Source organism: Channa argus, chromosome 6, assembly GCF_033026475.1.
Source record: "Channa argus isolate prfri chromosome 6, Channa argus male v1.0, whole genome shotgun sequence".
In the NCBI taxonomy this organism is placed as follows: Eukaryota; Metazoa; Chordata; class Actinopteri; order Anabantiformes; family Channidae; genus Channa; species Channa argus.
The window spans coordinates 12,529,791-12,547,770 of record NC_090202.1 but is presented as its reverse complement, the minus strand read 5'-3'; the positions used below and the strand labels follow the sequence as shown (position 1 = coordinate 12,547,770).

At 38.1% G+C, this 17,980-nt stretch overlaps 1 protein-coding gene across 7 annotated transcripts in view; it reads right to left on the bottom strand.

The window, feature by feature from the left end:
• Positions 1 to 604: 604 nt before the first annotated feature.
• zgc:172282 (leucine-rich repeat and fibronectin type III domain-containing protein 1-like protein) overlaps positions 605 to 17,980 on the bottom strand; it is a 157,986-nt gene continuing 140,610 nt past the window's right edge. For 4 of the 7 annotated variants that reach the window (XM_067508339.1, XM_067508342.1, XM_067508341.1 and 1 more), the window contains 3 exons: positions 17,628 to 17,791; positions 15,670 to 16,742; positions 605 to 1,421 (listed from right to left, as the gene is read on the bottom strand). Coding sequence is in view for 1 of the 7 variants with exons in the window: in XM_067508345.1 (XP_067364446.1) it covers positions 16,735 to 16,742 (8 nt within the window). In the remaining 6 variants the exon portion in view is untranslated. The remainder of the gene's footprint in view (positions 1,422 to 15,669; positions 16,743 to 17,627; positions 17,792 to 17,980) is intronic. The other 3 variants (XM_067508340.1, XM_067508344.1, XM_067508345.1) reach the window with 1 other exon arrangement.

The following is a 17,980-nucleotide window of genomic DNA, read 5'->3' as shown; positions in this document are numbered from 1 at the left end:
CAAATTTGATGCAATTGTGTGATTTAGTATTTAATCAAGGCGGTTGTGTTACATTTACTTAACACCATTTAGTATTTTCATTTTACTCAACTACACTTCAGAGGGAAATACTGTGCTTTTTACCCACTATCGTTGCTTGAAGATGCACACATTTTTATTTACAAAAATCTAATCTGTAAATAAATAGAGGGGGACTGGTGACTCAGTGGTAGAGCATTGGGTTGGGATGCTAAAAGCTGCAGGGCACAAATCCCCCCCCCCCACCAGGCGTGGCCCTGAGCCTGGATAAAGTGGGAGAGTTGTGGCAGGAAGGGCATCCGGGGTAAAATATTCAGGCCAAATCAACATGCGGAAGACATTCGGCTGTGGCGACCCCTGAGGAGATGAGCTGAAAGCCATTGATCTATTTAACATCATTTAGTAGTAACAAACTATCTGACCTTTTCCATTTTACTTTAATCAATTGTATTAACCCAGTTTAATCACAACAGTTCATGTCTCAGAGTGTATACATGGTGTTGTAAAACTGGTCAACCATAAGCTGACGGGTGGAGAAGTAGAGATGGAGAAAAACAAACAGAAAAAGCAGCCTAAAAAAAACTCATCCATTTTTGTTTTATTTTATTAGAAAATATCCACACACCATAAAAATTACATGTACAAAACTATAGGATTTGAAATTGCTTTATGTACACATACAAAATATAAAGCCCAACGAAAAAGGTGGGGAACACAGGAGGGAAAAGGTGAAGACAAAACATTTGTGTTTCTTGGGGGAGTGTGTTTCTTCTGGTATGGGTCAAAGGTTAGAGGTTCTCTGTCTACTTTGTCTTCTACCACCTTACATCTCTGCAGGGATCTGTAACCATCATAATGATGATGTGGACACCAGGGAATGGCAGCAAGTGCAATTACGTGTACACACACATGAACAGTATGGCACCTGTGTAGCACATACCCTCTTTACAGTAATCAGCATAATGTCTAAACATAAGAATGATGACAGGGATGCTTGTTTTGAGCATTTGTGCTATTCCGGTGATTAATAAGAGATATCTGAATATGTAACCCTTTACAAATAGAACATTAAGTGAGAAGAAACCTGTTATCCTTCATTCTGTGTGTGCACGTAAACACACTCGTGGTAACACACTGGTGGTGATATTGAAGATGTGCAGAGAAGCTGGATGACTACCACCAAGCTGTAAACAATGCTGGTGGTACAGTCATATACAGTGTTTTTAAATAGTTTTTTTTTTTTATGTAGAGCTCTCTACCTGTGAACTTTTTTGATGGTCATAATGGTGCATACGCTTTGATTCAGTGCTGACTGACATGGTTTGGCTAACTGACTTTTTCCCACACAGGTTTAGTTGTTTTTCTTGACTTCAGACATGGGGCTTTCCTCCTGATCGCTTGGTCTGAGAGAGAGACAGAGAGAGAGAAAACAGAGAGACATCACTTTGTAGTAGAATCAAAAACATAAAACTTGTGTACTTGTGTTAGTGGTATCTAATGAGATACAGTTGTAAAAGGTAAAAATTATCTCTGAAGATTTCAATGGGCTTTTCCAAAACCCTTTAGCTACAGCAGCACCATATTTTCAGCCTGAGGCAAAAAAGATGTTTAGCCGGAAGAAATATGTTGTTTTTTCTGGGTAACACTTGTGGTGTGTATGTCACTGGCACAGCATTGCCATCATGCGTGTGTGTGTTTTTGACTTTTAAACAAAGCCACAGGGCCTGTTTTTTTGCTGTGTCATCTACAATCTACAAGTTAACAATCCTGACTAACTCAAGTCATATCATCTGCTATCATGCTAAATTGTAAGGGTTATTATTATTATTATTAATTTGTTTTTTTAGAGAAACTCTCTCAGAAATCAAATAAAGCTCAATTTCTAAATTACAATTGTACCCCAGCTGATTGTGGCAAGTGCTAAAAAGCCCTGAATCCATACAGCACCACAACATGAATAGGCTTTAAATTTCCTTATTCAAACTAATTATTATATTAATTTTGTTAAGTTATTATAGATTTATAGGATGAATGTGAAGGAAGGCAAATGGCTGACCCATCATCCTCCTTGTTAATCTTGAACAAACTTCCTTCTTTCCTCATTAGTAGTGTAGTGTAAGCATCTTAAAATGATTAGCTGTCACATTGTAAGTAGTTCTCTTGGGAGAAACCTGAAGCTATTATCCAAGAGCTCACTTAGTGGTTGGCAATACCTGTAGATACGTGTATATAATAGGACAAAGTGGCAAATTATTTACTTTTTCCATTTAATGGTAAACAAAAAAAGTAATTTTGATAAACACTGAAATATCGACACTATGCAAGTAATAATGTGAATATTGCTGTTTCAGAAGTCAGTTACATCTACAGCTACTTGTGTTTGCATGAATGATTTAACAAAGTTGCATTCCTAGTCATACATGTGTATTTACTTGTACTGTACATGGTAAATATCTCTGCAAGTGGAAAAATCCCCACACTTTATAAGCTCCCCAGCTCTGGGAACATGGAAAAATATCTTATTTTGACTAACCAGGCAAACTTTTAATTATCTGCAGCTCCAGCTATTCATCATTTTTTATCAGAAGAGTCTTTATGTGCACATGTCGATGATTGACAGTAACTGTTATTAATTTCTCTAACTCATCCCAGACTCTTCATTAATACAAATTAACAGTCCTATTTTGATCTACAGTTGCTTTAGAGAGACCACTTCACATTTTTTAGTTTTACTATGTTGCAGATTTAATTTTAAATGGATCAAATTGTCACCAATCTACACTCAGTGAGAGATTTCAAGTCTTTGATTTTTAATAAATATTTTTTAAAAATAACTATGGACATAAACATCTAAAACACAATTTCAACTTATGATTTTTTGTTACTGAATATGGTTTGAGGGGCAAAAATGGCAGTTTCATAGCTTGAACACAAAGTGTCCAAAAAATGCAACCAAGCCACTGTATATGTAACTCTGTTTCTTAAAAATGTAATTTCTAAACAACTTAACGCAAATACGCAACTCATTTAAACCTATGTTAAAAACAATACAAATATAACAAATGGCATCAAAATCAAAAAGGTTTTTTTTTTTGTAAAAAAAGTTACATTTCAGTTTTATTTTTTTGCTTCTTCAAATGAAATACAATCATAAATAAATGTCACGAAAAGCACAGTCACAATCTCTTACTGTATGTCTTTATTGAATCTATTAAATATACAGTAGTGGTGGGAAAACTCATGTTAACACTACACTTCTGATGTCATTAAATGTAAACTAGAGTCGTGTATTAGAATACCTGCACTCTAATCAATGAAACAATAATGGGAGTCTCAGAAACAGACCCTGTATTGGAAAAGGTGTCTGAACTGATGGAGGAGGTTGAGCACTACCAACTAGATTCTTTTCTGAAGTTGGATTATACTAGACTTCTGTGCCAGAGTGTGCTCCAATTATCGGGGTATCACACTGCTTGGACTACCTGGAAAAGCCTATGCCAGGGTACTGGAAAGGAGCCATATTGTCATATTGACATATTATCTAACCTCAGATCCAGGAGGGATAGTGCAGATTCTGTCCTGGCTTTGGAACCTTGGACCAACTATTTACCCTTGAAAACTACAGGAGGGGTCGTAGAAGTATGCCCATCCAGTCTACATGTGTGTTTTTTAAACTACAACAAGGCTTATGTCTGTGAGCCCTCGGGGGCGGTTTGTAGGGGGGGTATTCCGGGGTTATTGGGTGCAAGGGCTAGTGAAGGGGTTTAGGTGTCTCATGAGTGGGGGTAAAATGGAACGTGGGACTGACAGGCAGAGTCATTAAGCATCAGCAATCAGAAGACACTGTACTGTACCAAACCGTTGTGACAAACCAGAGGCTACGCTGCAAGACAGAGGCCTTACTTACAGTCATGAGCTCTGGGTAATGACCAAAACAATAAGTTTGTGAATAAAAGTGGCCAAAAATCTTTTGCAGGATGACAAGGATCAGCCTTAGAGGTAGGGTGTGTAGCTCAGACACCCGGAGGTAGCATGGAGTACAGCAGCTGTATCTTCATGGCAAAAGGAGCTAGCTGAAATGGTTAGGGCATATATATCTCATCTGGCCCAGAAACGCCTCAGTAGCTGCAAATCACTGCTGGTAAGAGGGGTGTCTAAAAAGCCTTGTTAAACCTTCTGCCACTGCAACATGGCTCTGGATAAGCAGAAGATAATGTTTGGATGGACAGTCCACAGTTAGACATATTATCTATAAATGGAGACACTAGAGGGACCGAGAACATTCTAATATGGCTGACCTGAAGCCATTTTAAAGAATGATCCAAAATTCCTCCTGAATGTTGTGCTTCTTGAGTTTATTGCTGCCAAAGGTGGAAAACCAGACATTAAAACAATGTTCCCATTATGTTGTGTTTTCAAAAAAGACTTTTACTACTTTTACTTGCGACTAAATATGCATTTTAGTTTGCAAATATTTGCATTCAGATTACATGTCTAACTTTTTTAGAAATTAAGTTTGTATTTCTTTGAGGCTGAATACCCAATGTGAGTACAAATGGACTGACAGGGGCCTCTATTATGGTCTTGCAGTTGACAATCGCTGTGAGCAAGCCTTTGTTTTACAATGAGGCAGGTTATTAACTGTGGAATTTGGTCCCATTTAATAAGTGATTCATGACAGAACGATTAATTGGTCGTTGTTACTGATAATAGCCCACCTACCTCTTCCACCTCCAATGTAACGCACTGTACAGTGATGTAATTGCAGTACATCAACACTTAAACTTGATCTACACAGTTTGAACTGACTGACAAACACTGACAGTCACGAATAGATGCACTCTGACTGTCAGTGACAATATTGGTCTCAGTGCCCACACAGTGTCCCACACTTTAAGTCTAAAGCAGTTTCAACAAAAAAAAAATGTAATCATGGTGGAACTTCACACTGATGATTATTTAAAAGCAGCACAATGCTATCTGGCCAATGAGAAAATCACACTGCGGGTTTAAAGCTAAAGTATAGGCACTGCTTGGATGTCCTCCAGCAGCTAATGTAAATTTAAAATTTTAATATATAAATTAATTCTGCATTTAGCAGTTATTCAACAACACAATACATTATTGAACATTTAATGCAAATAACCCTGCATCATGTTTCCATCTAAATCAGAAGCCTTCATTCATAAACCCATTTAAAAAAACCTTCATGTCTTGTTTAGATGGGTTATCTTGCTGCACCACAATCATGTAATAAATTAGGCATTGAGCAGCAAATAAAACCCACTAACTCTGGGGCTTTGTTCAACCTGACATTTCAAAACAAAACCTTGTTTTTCAATGCTAAACCTCCCTCTTTTACCCCTGACACTTTTGTTTGTGCAAAGCTTTGAATCCTCCACTTAACCAATATGGCACCACAGATTCCAGTCTTCAAATTCAACACTCTCAGATCTCATTATTATTTCATTCTCCACAACACAGATAAACTGCAAAGCTGCCAATTTAACAGCCAAAGGGCTGATCTAGAGCTAAAACCTTTACCCAGCACATGATTCCATTCTAACAACAGTGCAATTTTCTCTCCTGCCTGCAGAGGGTAATGGGTTTCTGCTGAGAGATAGAAATTGAAAGGTGCTAACTCAAAGTCCCTTTGTAGTTGACTGACGAGTGAACGCTTGCACTGCCATTGATTTTGTGGGTATTTCAATAAGACCTTATATGTCACTTGGAAGGCATTTTTATAAAACATAAAAAGCATATAATGAGCAGGATGTAATCACGCGAGTTTAGGAGGTGCATAGTAACACAGTGGATTCATAACCTTTAGTGAAAAAGTGCAATAACAAGATACCCTTCGTACTTGAGCAACTTGAGCTAAATTAGTAGCAGTACCTACACTTGTTTTTGTATGTATTTAAGCAAATACCTCTACTTTAAATATAATTTTAATTGAGTATTTAGTTTGTGTACTTCTACTGCCCCTGACTCCTGCTTACTTCACATTGCTGTAAAAGTTTTGATTCTGAGCTTTTGGGAAAAATTTTCATGACCGAGCATTTTACAATGCAGCAAGTGGGGCGATGTGCCAGGGGGGCACAGAGAGTTACGGGACGGACAATCAAGCAAATCCAGGCTGCAGATGGACATTACATGTGGGTGTCTATAATGACACCACTCAGTGAGTAGATGGTTGATTCTTTAAAATATCAATAAAGTAGAAAATGACAACAGTTAACTTTTCATTAGTTGATTCCATGTCATAAAATTCATACATTTCTGTAAGTGTAGTGTAAACATAGCTCAGCATGTGACTTTACTCATTCTACTTTATAAAGGGACCCCTGCTGTCCAACCTTAAAAACTTTCATCCCTAGACACAGCTTTCAGTAGTTACTTTTTGGGGAACAAAATTGCTCAAGTTAGTTTTTTTTATCTTTTTGCAGTTACATGCTGCAAACAAAATGCAGGTAAAGCTGGTGTATGGCAGAAAACAGGGAGAGGGAGCGAGGAAGAGCGCGAGGAAGTTTTACGTAGAAAAATGCATGAATCGGGATTGATTATCAGTTAATTACTAGTTTACTCTTGTAGTTTTATGCAGTTTTGTGTGCAATGACACTGTCCATAGAGGCTGACTTCACTCAAGCTTCTGCTCAGTCATCAAAACAATGATTTCCACAGGTAATGTCTGTGTGTTTTTCAATGCAAGGTTTTATAAACAGCTAATTGTGCCCAATCTTCCTTCTGTAATCGTGTTTCTTAGTTAATGCAAGAATTAACTCAGGTCAAAAGGATGAAGCTATATTGTTTTATGTTGATTTTAACAGGTACATTTAATTTTGTTGTTTTTAATTAGACAGAAGGTAAAAAATAATCAAATAAAAAATAAAAACATGTAAAAAATGTAAAAATTAAAAAAAAAAAGAAAAATTCATGTAAAAAAACATGAAAACATGTTGAAATCCCTGTAAAATCATTGCTACATTTATATCATTTTCAAAAGTGGGAGTCATATGAGAGTAAAATAGTTTAAGTGATTTAAGGATATGAGGTGCCACTGACCTTCAACCTGACACTGCAGGACTGAAAGATCTTATGGAGGACCAATCCAAGTGGAGCTCAAATGTTTTTGTAAAAAACACTATCAAAATGTGACAGCTCATTCCTGTTTTTGATTGTTATATGAGGGTACATCAAGGTAATTTAGTCACAGCTCTCCAGATGTGGTTCTTCACTGAGTGATTGGCTTAAATGTCAACGTTTTAGAATGACTGATGCATGAAAACTCCTACTGAACAACTCACGCAGTGCAACAACGCTTTAATACATGATGAGTAAGTTCATGTCGTCACAAATTCACGTCCTGTATCAAGGGGAGGTCACGGGATGCTTCAACAAAAATATTTTCGTACTTCAGCACATTTCCGTGCCTTGACGTATTTCTTCAGCTTGGCACATGACAAACAAGGCCAGAAATAAACATGCATTGTGTGTGTATGTAGCGTGTCATCTATTATTCATACTACCATGTTTTCTATCTGAGGGACCAGAGACACCTCATAGCACAATACAGCTGGAGCTCAATACACACTGAGTAATCTTCCACACATCCCACACACTGTCCTCCTGCTGTTTTCCCCTCGAATCTTTTTCATCTACTTCTTCATTTCATCCTTTATTTCCACGCCTGTTGTCTTCACATCTCCTCTCATTGTCCTCCTCCTTCTTTTAGTTCTGTCTTTTGACCTTTCCCCCTATGTTCTCTTATTTTACAAAGCTGCTTATCTTGTGTAGCCGCTCTCATTTCATTTTTCTCCAGAACAGGGCCTTTCAAGAACCCATATTTTGATGATATGGTCATTGCTGGAACATATATATCAGAAGAGCGTGTTTACCTCCACTGAACAAGCTCGAATATGTAAAGCTGTCAAAATCTACAGCATATTAGCATTTCTTCCCCATGCTTTCTCTGCCCTGCCTCCCCAACAGCTAAACCTGTTCTATTTATCCATCCTTTTTCTTCTTCTTCTCCGCACTATGCTCCTCAGTGCTTTTGTCTCACTTTCATCTTTTCGCCCCTCTCTTTTTTTTCTTACCGCAGGCACTGTTCACCTTGCCATGTTTTTGTAGAACACTCATCTTACATCAGCAAAGGTCGTACGACGCTGGGGTGCATATAATCACTGACTTTGCAAATGCGCTCAACGTTTCTCCCTCTTTTGTGCTTAATACTAAGAACATCAACTAAGCAACTGTGAAACACCACATGGAAAAATGTTGTAAAAAAGCAAAGTATGTTTTAAACTTTAGATTCTTCAAAGCAGCCATCTTTTGCTGTGGTAACAATTTCGCACTCGAGGCACTCTCTCAACCAGCTGCATGAGGTACTCGCCTGGAATGATTTTTCAACAGGCAAAACCGAAGGAGTCTGTTCATGTGCTAAACACTTGTCTGCTTTTCCTTCACTTTTCATTCAAAACCATTTTATTCAGTTGATTGTAGAGGCCGTGTCATCTGATGGTAAATTCCATCTCTCTCCTTGTAGGTCAAATAGCCCTTCCAGACTCTGGAGGTGAGCTTTGGGTCATTTCTGTCCTGCTGAGCACAAATCAGATGGAATGGCATGTTGCTGCTGAATGTCATGGTAGCTCAGGCTATTTTCTCTTTAATATTCTCTCTCCCCTTGAGTAGCAGTTTCTTTGCAGCAATTCCATCATGAAAGCCTGATTTATGCAGTCGCCTCCAAACACTTAATGATGAGATGTGTCTGCTACTTAAATTCTAGGAAACATTGATGTATACTTTTATTTGAGATGCCATTAACTGGTAATTTCTTAGGCTTGTAACTCTAATTAACTTATTCTTTGCAGAAGATCTTGTTTTACTTTTCTTGGGGTGCTTCCCATGAGAGCCAGCTTCATTGTAACGTTTGATGCTATTGCATTTGAAGAAACTTTTAAAAGTCTATGATGGACTGTTGGTTATCTGGACTTAGTTCAGTTAGAATGTTGTCCCATCTTTTTCTGATGCAAGAATCTAGCTGCTCAACAGTCCTGGACCTTTGATTCCAGATTTTCCATTTTAGGATCCAACAAATGTTTTCTATTGGTGAAAGGTCTGGACTGCAGGCAGCCCAGATGTGTAAGCTGCCCACACCATAGGCACTAATGCACCCCCATACCATCAGAGATGCAGGCTTTTGAACTGTACGCAGATAACAAGCTGAATGGTCCCTCTTTAGTTCACAGTTGCATCCATGGTTTCCACAAAGTATTTCAAATTTCGATTCATCTGACCACAGACCAGTTTTCCATTTGGCCTCAGACCATTTAAAAAGAGCTTTGGCCCAGAAAACACGGTGGCATTTCTCGATCGTGTTCACATATGGCTTCTTCTTTGCATGATACAGCTTTAACTAACATTTGTGGATTCCACAGAGAACTGTGTTCACAGTCAGTGATTTCCGGAAGTGTTCCAAGTGATGTCCAGTATAGAATCATGCCTGTTTTTAATGCAGTGCCACATGAGAGCCCGAAGATTACATCCAGGTTTGACCTTCAGCTTAGTCCCTTTCTCCCGATTCTCTGAATCTTTTGATGATATAATAAACTGTAGATACTGGGATCTTTGAAGTCTTCACAATTTTACATTGAGGAACATTTTTCTGAAATGAACAATACTTAGATGCAGTTTGTCACAGATTGGTGAACCTCTGCCCATCTTTACATAGTAGAGGCTCTGCCTTTCTGAAATGCTCCTTTTATACCCAGTCATGTTACTGACCTGTTGCAAATTCACCTAATTAGTTGTTAAATGGTCCCCCATTTGCTTTGTTTTTTTGTTTGCAGCAAGTAGTTTTCCAGCCTTTTGTTCCTTCTGTTCCAACTTTTTTGAGATAATAAAATAAGGGTTGATAAGATCTGAAAATAATTTCATTCTGTTTTTATTTAAATTTTACACATTTTTTTTGAATTGGCTTGAATTGGACTTAGTTTTACTTCTCTACCAGAAAACAATTGTAACTGATTCTTTACTCCTTTTTAAGTTATCTTTTAAGACTTATCAATTTAAAAAAGTTCATCCTTTGCGATCTCTAGCTGAAACAAAGTCTTGTTAGGTCATCTTTTTTCCTTTAGACAGTTTTTTTTTTGTTGTTCACTGTTTGTTCATTGTTAGTTACTGTTTATTTCTCTTTGTTTATGTTATTCCATGAGTAACCAGAAAGATGCCTTTATATAAAATGTATGGATGAGAGGCAAGGTAAACCCTAACAGGTCACCAGTCTCTCATCTTAGAGCTGGCATATACTGACAAAGAGATATCACACCTGTGGGCCATTTAAAGTCACAAAATAACATAACTGCGTAAGTGTCAATGCACAGTAAAAATGCATTTATACAATATCACTGCCACCAGATGTGCAGCCACCGTGTTGCTTAATCTGCCCGCATACAGTCCATGGAGCAAACTGCATCTCCTCTGCATTAAACTTGTAGTAACAGCTAACATTTTCTCACCGTGCCATTTTAGTTTCCATAAATAAAATCATCTGAATGGTTGCTAGGAGGGACTTATGACTGCTGCTGCAAAATGGCCACAGATGGAAGCTGTCACATCAAGTAAAACAAGACATGCTACAGTTCACAATGCACTGTTTTTTGGAAAGGACGAGCTGCAATATAAAACAGGAGTCCAGTCCAGGTCTTCAGTTAAGTGATTACCAGAATAAACCCTGTGAACTGGACTAAATATTTGACTTGTTTTCTTTACCAGACCAGAACGATACAGTATAACACATATTTGATGAATATATTTACAGTAATGGGAAGCACACTGGTGGGGTAAACTAAGCTTCTGCCTCACAGGTAGAAGGTCCCTCGTTTGAATCCCTGGCTGGTTGTGGCCTTTCAGTGTGGAGTTTGCATGTTCTCCCCATGATTTTGTGGGTTTTTTCCCCCATAGTCCAAAAACACGCGTGTTAGATTATTTGGGGACTCTAAATGGCCCATAGGTGTGAATGGTTGTCTGTCTGTGTCTGTCTCTCTGTGTTAAACCTTCAGACAGACTAAACAGACTCACCCAATGGTAGCTGGGATAGGCATCGCCCCCCACAGTGACCCTGAACAAATAATCAATAATCGATATTTAGAGATATAGTTCCAACATTTTTGGTAAATGATTTGCAAAAAATCCTTTGCAAGAAACCAAATGCATTCCAGAAAGAAAAAAAAATCCTGAAGTCTGCAAACTGTACACATTTCACGGTAAATAACATAAGACAGTTCAGTCAGGATAAGATGCTCTTAATGTGTCTTGGTGAATACTACACTGAGCTGCAGGTAGCGAGGAGGAAGGAGCAGTGAACAGTGTCATGGAGGAGTGAATGGTTTGTATCAGTCATTCAACATCAATGCCTGTCATCATTCACTGTTATGACTGAGAGAAAGAAACTACATGTACAATCAATTCTGGATGTATTTTATGTTCTATATGACAGATTTTCCCTTTTAAAGAAAAAAACACAGAAATTATAAAACCCAGTATTGGTGAACATGCTCTGCTGATGCAAGATTTCCTGAGTTTTACAATGCCAGATGCATTTCATCCACCCTTTATCTTCTGCTTATCAACAGTCAGGTCATGGTGGCAGCAGGTTTACTAAGGTTTTTCAGACCTCCTCTATATAATATACTGTAACTGTGTGCAACTATGTCTCCACAATCTGGTATGTTTATAATTTGCAATCTCAAATACGCTTTGTAAGGAACTTAACTGCTTATTACCCACAAGTACTTATCTCCTTGTGGATTTCCAGGGTGGTGTAGTTGAAATTTTATTCAGCTCTAAACACAGTCTATATAAACTTTCTGTGGTACTGAAGGCTGAAGTGGATGGACAAGTATCTTCTTTGAACTTTTAAATGCACTTTATGATGCAGTGCACTTTATAGACCCATTTTCATGTGGGATCTATTTTTATATCATGCTTTTAGTTTTTCTTATGCTGTCTCTCTCTCCCTCTGTGTTTGGTGCGTGTGTATATGAAGATGGCTCAAACAATCACCAACAACAACTGAGAGAAAATGTTTGTTTCTGTAAACAGCTTCTGCTGCCCGCAATTATACTTGTACTGTTCACATTGAGAGGACAAACACGTGTGCTGACACACACATAGTTTAATTGTGCTAGATGTATAAGGAGAGGGAAAAAAATGACTGAGAAATGGTGTTACTGCTGTTGGTACTGAATACAATTTCTTGTCACTTTGTTACCGAAACGGATACACTTGTCTTATTGTTGTTGTGCTGCCTAGTCGAAACGCAATAATACCCACAGTTGTATCCAGAGTATGAATTACATGATGGCTATTTGCCTGTGAAGACCACTATATATGTTAGACTGATGTGACCAGAGTGGCCGTTGTACCGTCATCAGATGCAACAGAGCACTGAAGTCTGACACATCTTCTCAACTCCGCAAAATCTGGGGATTGATCTCAGCTTTCTCAACAACAAATGCATTTTAGAAATGTAGTTACAGTTTCTCATGTCAAGTTACGCATGTAAAGTTAAGTAAAGTTTACATTTCATGGATGTTTTAAGGAGAGTGACGGTTTTGTTGAAGCTGCTGCTACGTGTGTTAGTGCAATATGCAGTAGAATTAACTGTTACTTCCTCATTAATGCTGCATGTTTACAAGAACATTTTTACTGTCAGTGAAATTAAGCTGTGCACTGCATCCTGGGTATTTTTAGTATAGACATCATGTTTCTAGTTGTAAGAAAACTCAAAGCTTAAATGTTTACATGTACTCTTGAAAGTGATTTAATACTAATAACTGAATACTAACAACAATTTTCTGGTGCATTTTCATGGTATAAGGGACGGACAAAAACAGAAATGTACTATGAGGTTTTGTCAATACAATAAAAAAAAAGTATTTGTATTTTGTACAAATGAGGCTACCTGAGCTAAGTGAGATCTGATATGGTGATGTTACTGATTAGGCAGTATACATATACACATACACAAATGTCACTTGTCTGTTAGCATATGTGCTGGGCCCATTGGACTTGGTCCCTTCTAAAATGTATGTAATCCAAACAGCCTTGCTCTCGAAATGCTAGAATTTTTAGCCCTGTTGTATCAGTATTAGTCCTTAGAATGTTGCAAAGTTGCTGTTATTATAAAAAATATGCTGTAAAATGTTCACATATGTGTTTTCTTTAAATTCATTTTTGTTGTTTTTGATTTTTAATCAATATTGTTTATGACTTTGATCTCAAGGTAGCAGTATCAAGTAGACTTAGACTAACTTCACTAAGTGCATGCTATTCTCTTTTGTGCCTGAGAACTGCAAGAGGAAAAATTACTGCAAGTCTATTGTATAAAGTACAGCCATTTTCCACTGCATGGTACTGGTTCAACTCGACTTGGCTCGAGTCTTCTTGTTTTTGGTACCAGCGACTTTTTTATTTCCACTGTCTATAAAGTACTAAAGTACCTTCTCAATGTGGCTACATAGTTGTCATACCAATGCTGCTTGAAGCTGCCGTGATGTCACCTTCAATGCAGCACACACACAACAACAATGGAAGATATTGAAGGAATGTTAATAAATGTTGATTCTCAGTATGTGGCTGCATTCAGACAAGGCTCAAGGCAACATGGTAAAAGAAGTTGGGGAAAAGTTTTCTTCATATTTCAGATGATAATATGGCTGTTGCTACTCAAAGGTGACAATGATAGTGACACTTCTGCCTGACCAATCGGTAGCCTAGAGTGTTTTTGGTATTTTGGTATCACCTCAGCTTTCCTCAAACCAAAATATAATCAAATGTGAGGTTGCGAGAAGCAGTTATTGTTAGGTTAAATTGGGATCTTTTAAATGTTGATGTTATACTCTGTGTTCTCATTTAGCTTGTGTGTCTGGTGACATTTATTCAGCTCCCGTATAGATGTAGGTGCAGTCCTAAAATGCCACACATGTGCAAATGTAAATGAGCAGGGCCCTGGACGGCCCGTCTATTACGGGGCTGAAACAGAGAAAGATAATCCGTTCATGCTCAAATTCACACCTGCATGTCTGTGGGAGGAAACCGGAGTTAATGAAATCCAGGAAGGAAGAACATGCAAACTCCACACAGGAAAGCTACAACTGGTCGACTGGTTTATTCCCATGACCTTCAGGTTGCTGAGCCCGCATGCCACTGAACTACACATACTGTATGTGTTTATTTGTAAGTTATCATTTTTGGAGAAAGAAGTTAATGTAGTGATCCCACGGTGGACATGTAGCATTTCACACCTCCCCTTTGTTAAATATTCTGCCAATATATTGTTTCTCATTCTACAACACTTACTTTAGTGTTTGTATGTGCCGGTGTGTATTTATGGGTGTGAGTTTAGTCAGTTATGTTTGTCCAAACTGAAAGTAAATTCCCTTTTTGCAACATCTACTGTAGGAAATGTAAAGCCATAAAGAGAAATAGGAACAAATAAACAGGTTCTGTTACACAGAAACAATGTCAGCGTAAATGATTAATTGTTGATAAATGATAGGAGTAATTAATGCTAATGGTAATTAGTCCATAACCTTAAACACTTAATACATATTCAGTAATCATATCACTTGATGTAAATTGAAATGGGTAAAATAGAGAATGCATGATTCTAAATCTAAGCAAATTACTAAAACTGAGTTTCACTGATGCTTAGTAGATTGCTTTACAAATATTTTGACACACTACCAGTTGAAACAATGTGTATCACGGACAGAGCATAGCCACGGGCAACAGTTATTTGAGGACAGAAGCAGTTTCATTTGATGGAGAGAACTAAATTACCAGCTGTGTTGTTTCTTTTTTGTTATTTAATGTGTAATATAACCAATCCTCCATTTAGGGAAGAACTATAGATTTCTGACATGTAACAACTACACAAAATATGATGTTGAATACTTCAAATAATGTAGTATGTTTAAGCTAATATTAACAGCCTAGGGACTAGATGAGTCCAGTTCTGTAACTTAACACATCTGCCTCTATCCATGACTAAAGAGAAATTGCTGACCCACTGTTTGTACAGAAAAACACCATCCCTGAGGCTGTGGTTTTAGATTATAACCATATCCTCTTCCACCTTATTATATTCTCTACCAGTATTCGATCACGGCCTCAGGCAGGCATAAAAAAAAAAAACCAACAAACAAAAAAAAGGAATCAGATGGACAGAGAAGCAACGAGTAGTGTGAGATAAGGAGTGACTCAGACACTAAAAGAGCAAAAAACAAACAGGAGGGGAGAGGCCTTTTGTGTCGCCTGTTGTGATATAGTCAGTAGAGAGAAGTAACGAAGCAGATCGTTTAGCCAGGGTCGCTCTCTAATTGTCTACCTGACAGCAATTAGATGGCACTCGTTAAAGCACTGCCCTCATTAGGTTACAGACCACTTGTGGCAGGGAGGAGACGCTGCAGAATATGAAAGTGTGTCTCAAGTAATGGGGTAGAACTCAACATTTGTGGACAGCCAAGGGGACTGCAAGTGGGTTACCAGATGTCACCCTAATTAATGAGCCCAGGACCTCGGGTGAGAGAACTTCTCATTTTGCTGCTTGTATGGTTCGGTGAATGGGCTAATCAGTGCATTACTCACCTGTTTAAGTGGACCTGGAGAAATTGGAAAGAGCCTGGTAAACGTCCTCAAGGTCTTCACCAGTTCCAACCAGTAGATTTTGGAAATTCACAGACTAGACCAAGAGATAACAGGCCTGTCTAGTCTAATCCGGTTTAGTCTGTTCAAATGACTGCACAGTATGAATCCATTGCCAGGGTACAACTCCAGCTCAGGGTACACTGGATCCAAGTTTGTTCAGTTCTGTCTAGGTCAAACCATTTCAGTTCAGGTTATGTACTGTATCCAGAGACAAACCTGATTGAAAAATACTAGGGTCCACTCAATATTAAGATCCAGCGCAATTTTAGCCCATCTTACATAAACTTGGCTCAGTTCAGATTAGAAGAATTGCTTTATCCCACACGGATTATATGGAGCAACTTTGAGGCAGCCATGTTGAAAGGCTAATATGTTCAGTTGCAGTGAACCCACATATGTTCATATCCAAAGTTACAGCCATCCAGACCCCTTTTCAGTGTGATATTCCCTTTTTGTCCATGCAGTGTACCGTCCTGTATGTCCAGGTTGAGTGTGATTATCTATGCATCTATTTATTCACTGCGTAGCCTGTCATTTTCATTAGTTTGTTTCCATCCTCTCTATGTCTGTCCATGCATGTTGATGCTGCCACAGATGTTGTTTTAGAACATATTTTTGTCCGTTGCATGTTGACTTCTGTATGCCTCTGTGTTTCTTTAAATACTCCCACATTAATACAGATGTTTCAAAGTGTAAAATTCCACATTTATTGAATGCTTTTCCATTAAAGGTGATTTAGATGATTGCACAACAGCTGGATCCTGCAGCAACTGGCCAATCAACAGCCAGACAAATACTGGACCTTGACTTGTTCACTCGCACAAGCCAGACATGAGAACCAGGATAAGTAGTTTAAAGTAAACCAGATGGTATAGTAAATGAATGGGTACAGTAAACAGGAGATACAGGGAGAAGAACTATAGGGCCTTTATTCTTCAGATTTTTCACCAGCTTCTTCTTCGTGGTGATGTTGATTCTCCACATCTGCCACTCGGAACAACAACATCAGGGCTCTAGACAGCAGGAGGGCAAGAACACACAAAAAAAAAATCAGTATAAGAGTAGGAAGAAAAGGACATTGAGGTTAAGGACAACACAGGATTCCATTGTTCTAAAAATGAATATTTAGAAGCATCAGGTTAAACAAAGATCAAACAAAAGGATAGAAAAAAATGGTTCAAGGAGCGATATATTTAGCACAAGACACAATTTAGCACCTGTGACATCTAAAATACACCAATTAAATTAATATTCAGTAAACCAAGGATTTAAGAGAAGTACATGTTGGGAAAACAGAAATTACTAGAAGTATTTTTTTGTTGTTTGGCATCTTGAGTTGAACCTACCTATAGGTCAGACTTACACAATCCTCTCAGGGGCAAGGTATTTTTTTTTTTTTTATAACTTCTGGCTTGACTTAAACGTTTAGGAAAAACTAATATTTAAATATTACCTCCTAAGGAAAAAATGAACAAAATGAAACAGTGTGAAGTAAAGCCTCAAATGTGAGGGGTTTTTTTTTTTGTCCAGACTTACTTCAGACTTGTCTTGGAGCCAAATGAATGAAGAGGCCACGATTAACAATTCAGTATGTTTCAGCTTGTTTGTTCAGTTTTCTTTTTTCAGTTTTAAAATATGTGTCTGTCTTTCAACATTTTCCAATATGTTTTCTTTTGTGAGAGCTGTTTTGAAGTGTCACTGCTGCAGTCGGGCGGTACAATAAATGCCTACCATAAGCAAGGTTTGCTGACAAGGGAGTGCAATGACATGCGATAGCTTAGAGAGTGATGAAGCTGTACTTGCTGTGGCAGTATATCGCCATAGCTGTTATTCCTAACTTGTATGTTTGCCAGGAGAGCATTTCTTAACCGTATTTGTCAGGAGGAATATTTCTTAACTGCATTATGTACAGCTGGTGCTTATTGTGTCGATATAAGAATGAAGCACAGTCCTCTTAATGTCTCGGTCTGTATTCATCCATCACAGCCACTGTACATCTCCACTGTCTTCACTTCCATCATCCCCCACTCCTCTCTCTCCTTCTCCTCCATCAGTCTTTGTACTGTGCAGATGGATGAAAGAGATGGGGGGTGTGGAGAGGAGAAGGCAGTGCATGAAGACGATAACACACAGTGAGTGGTGAGGAGATCAGGGAAAGGACATTAAAAATAACTAGACAGACAAAGGTGTTATAAATTAAAAACAGACAGGGAAAGGAGAAGTAATAGAGGATAGAAGCAGCATTTGCAAA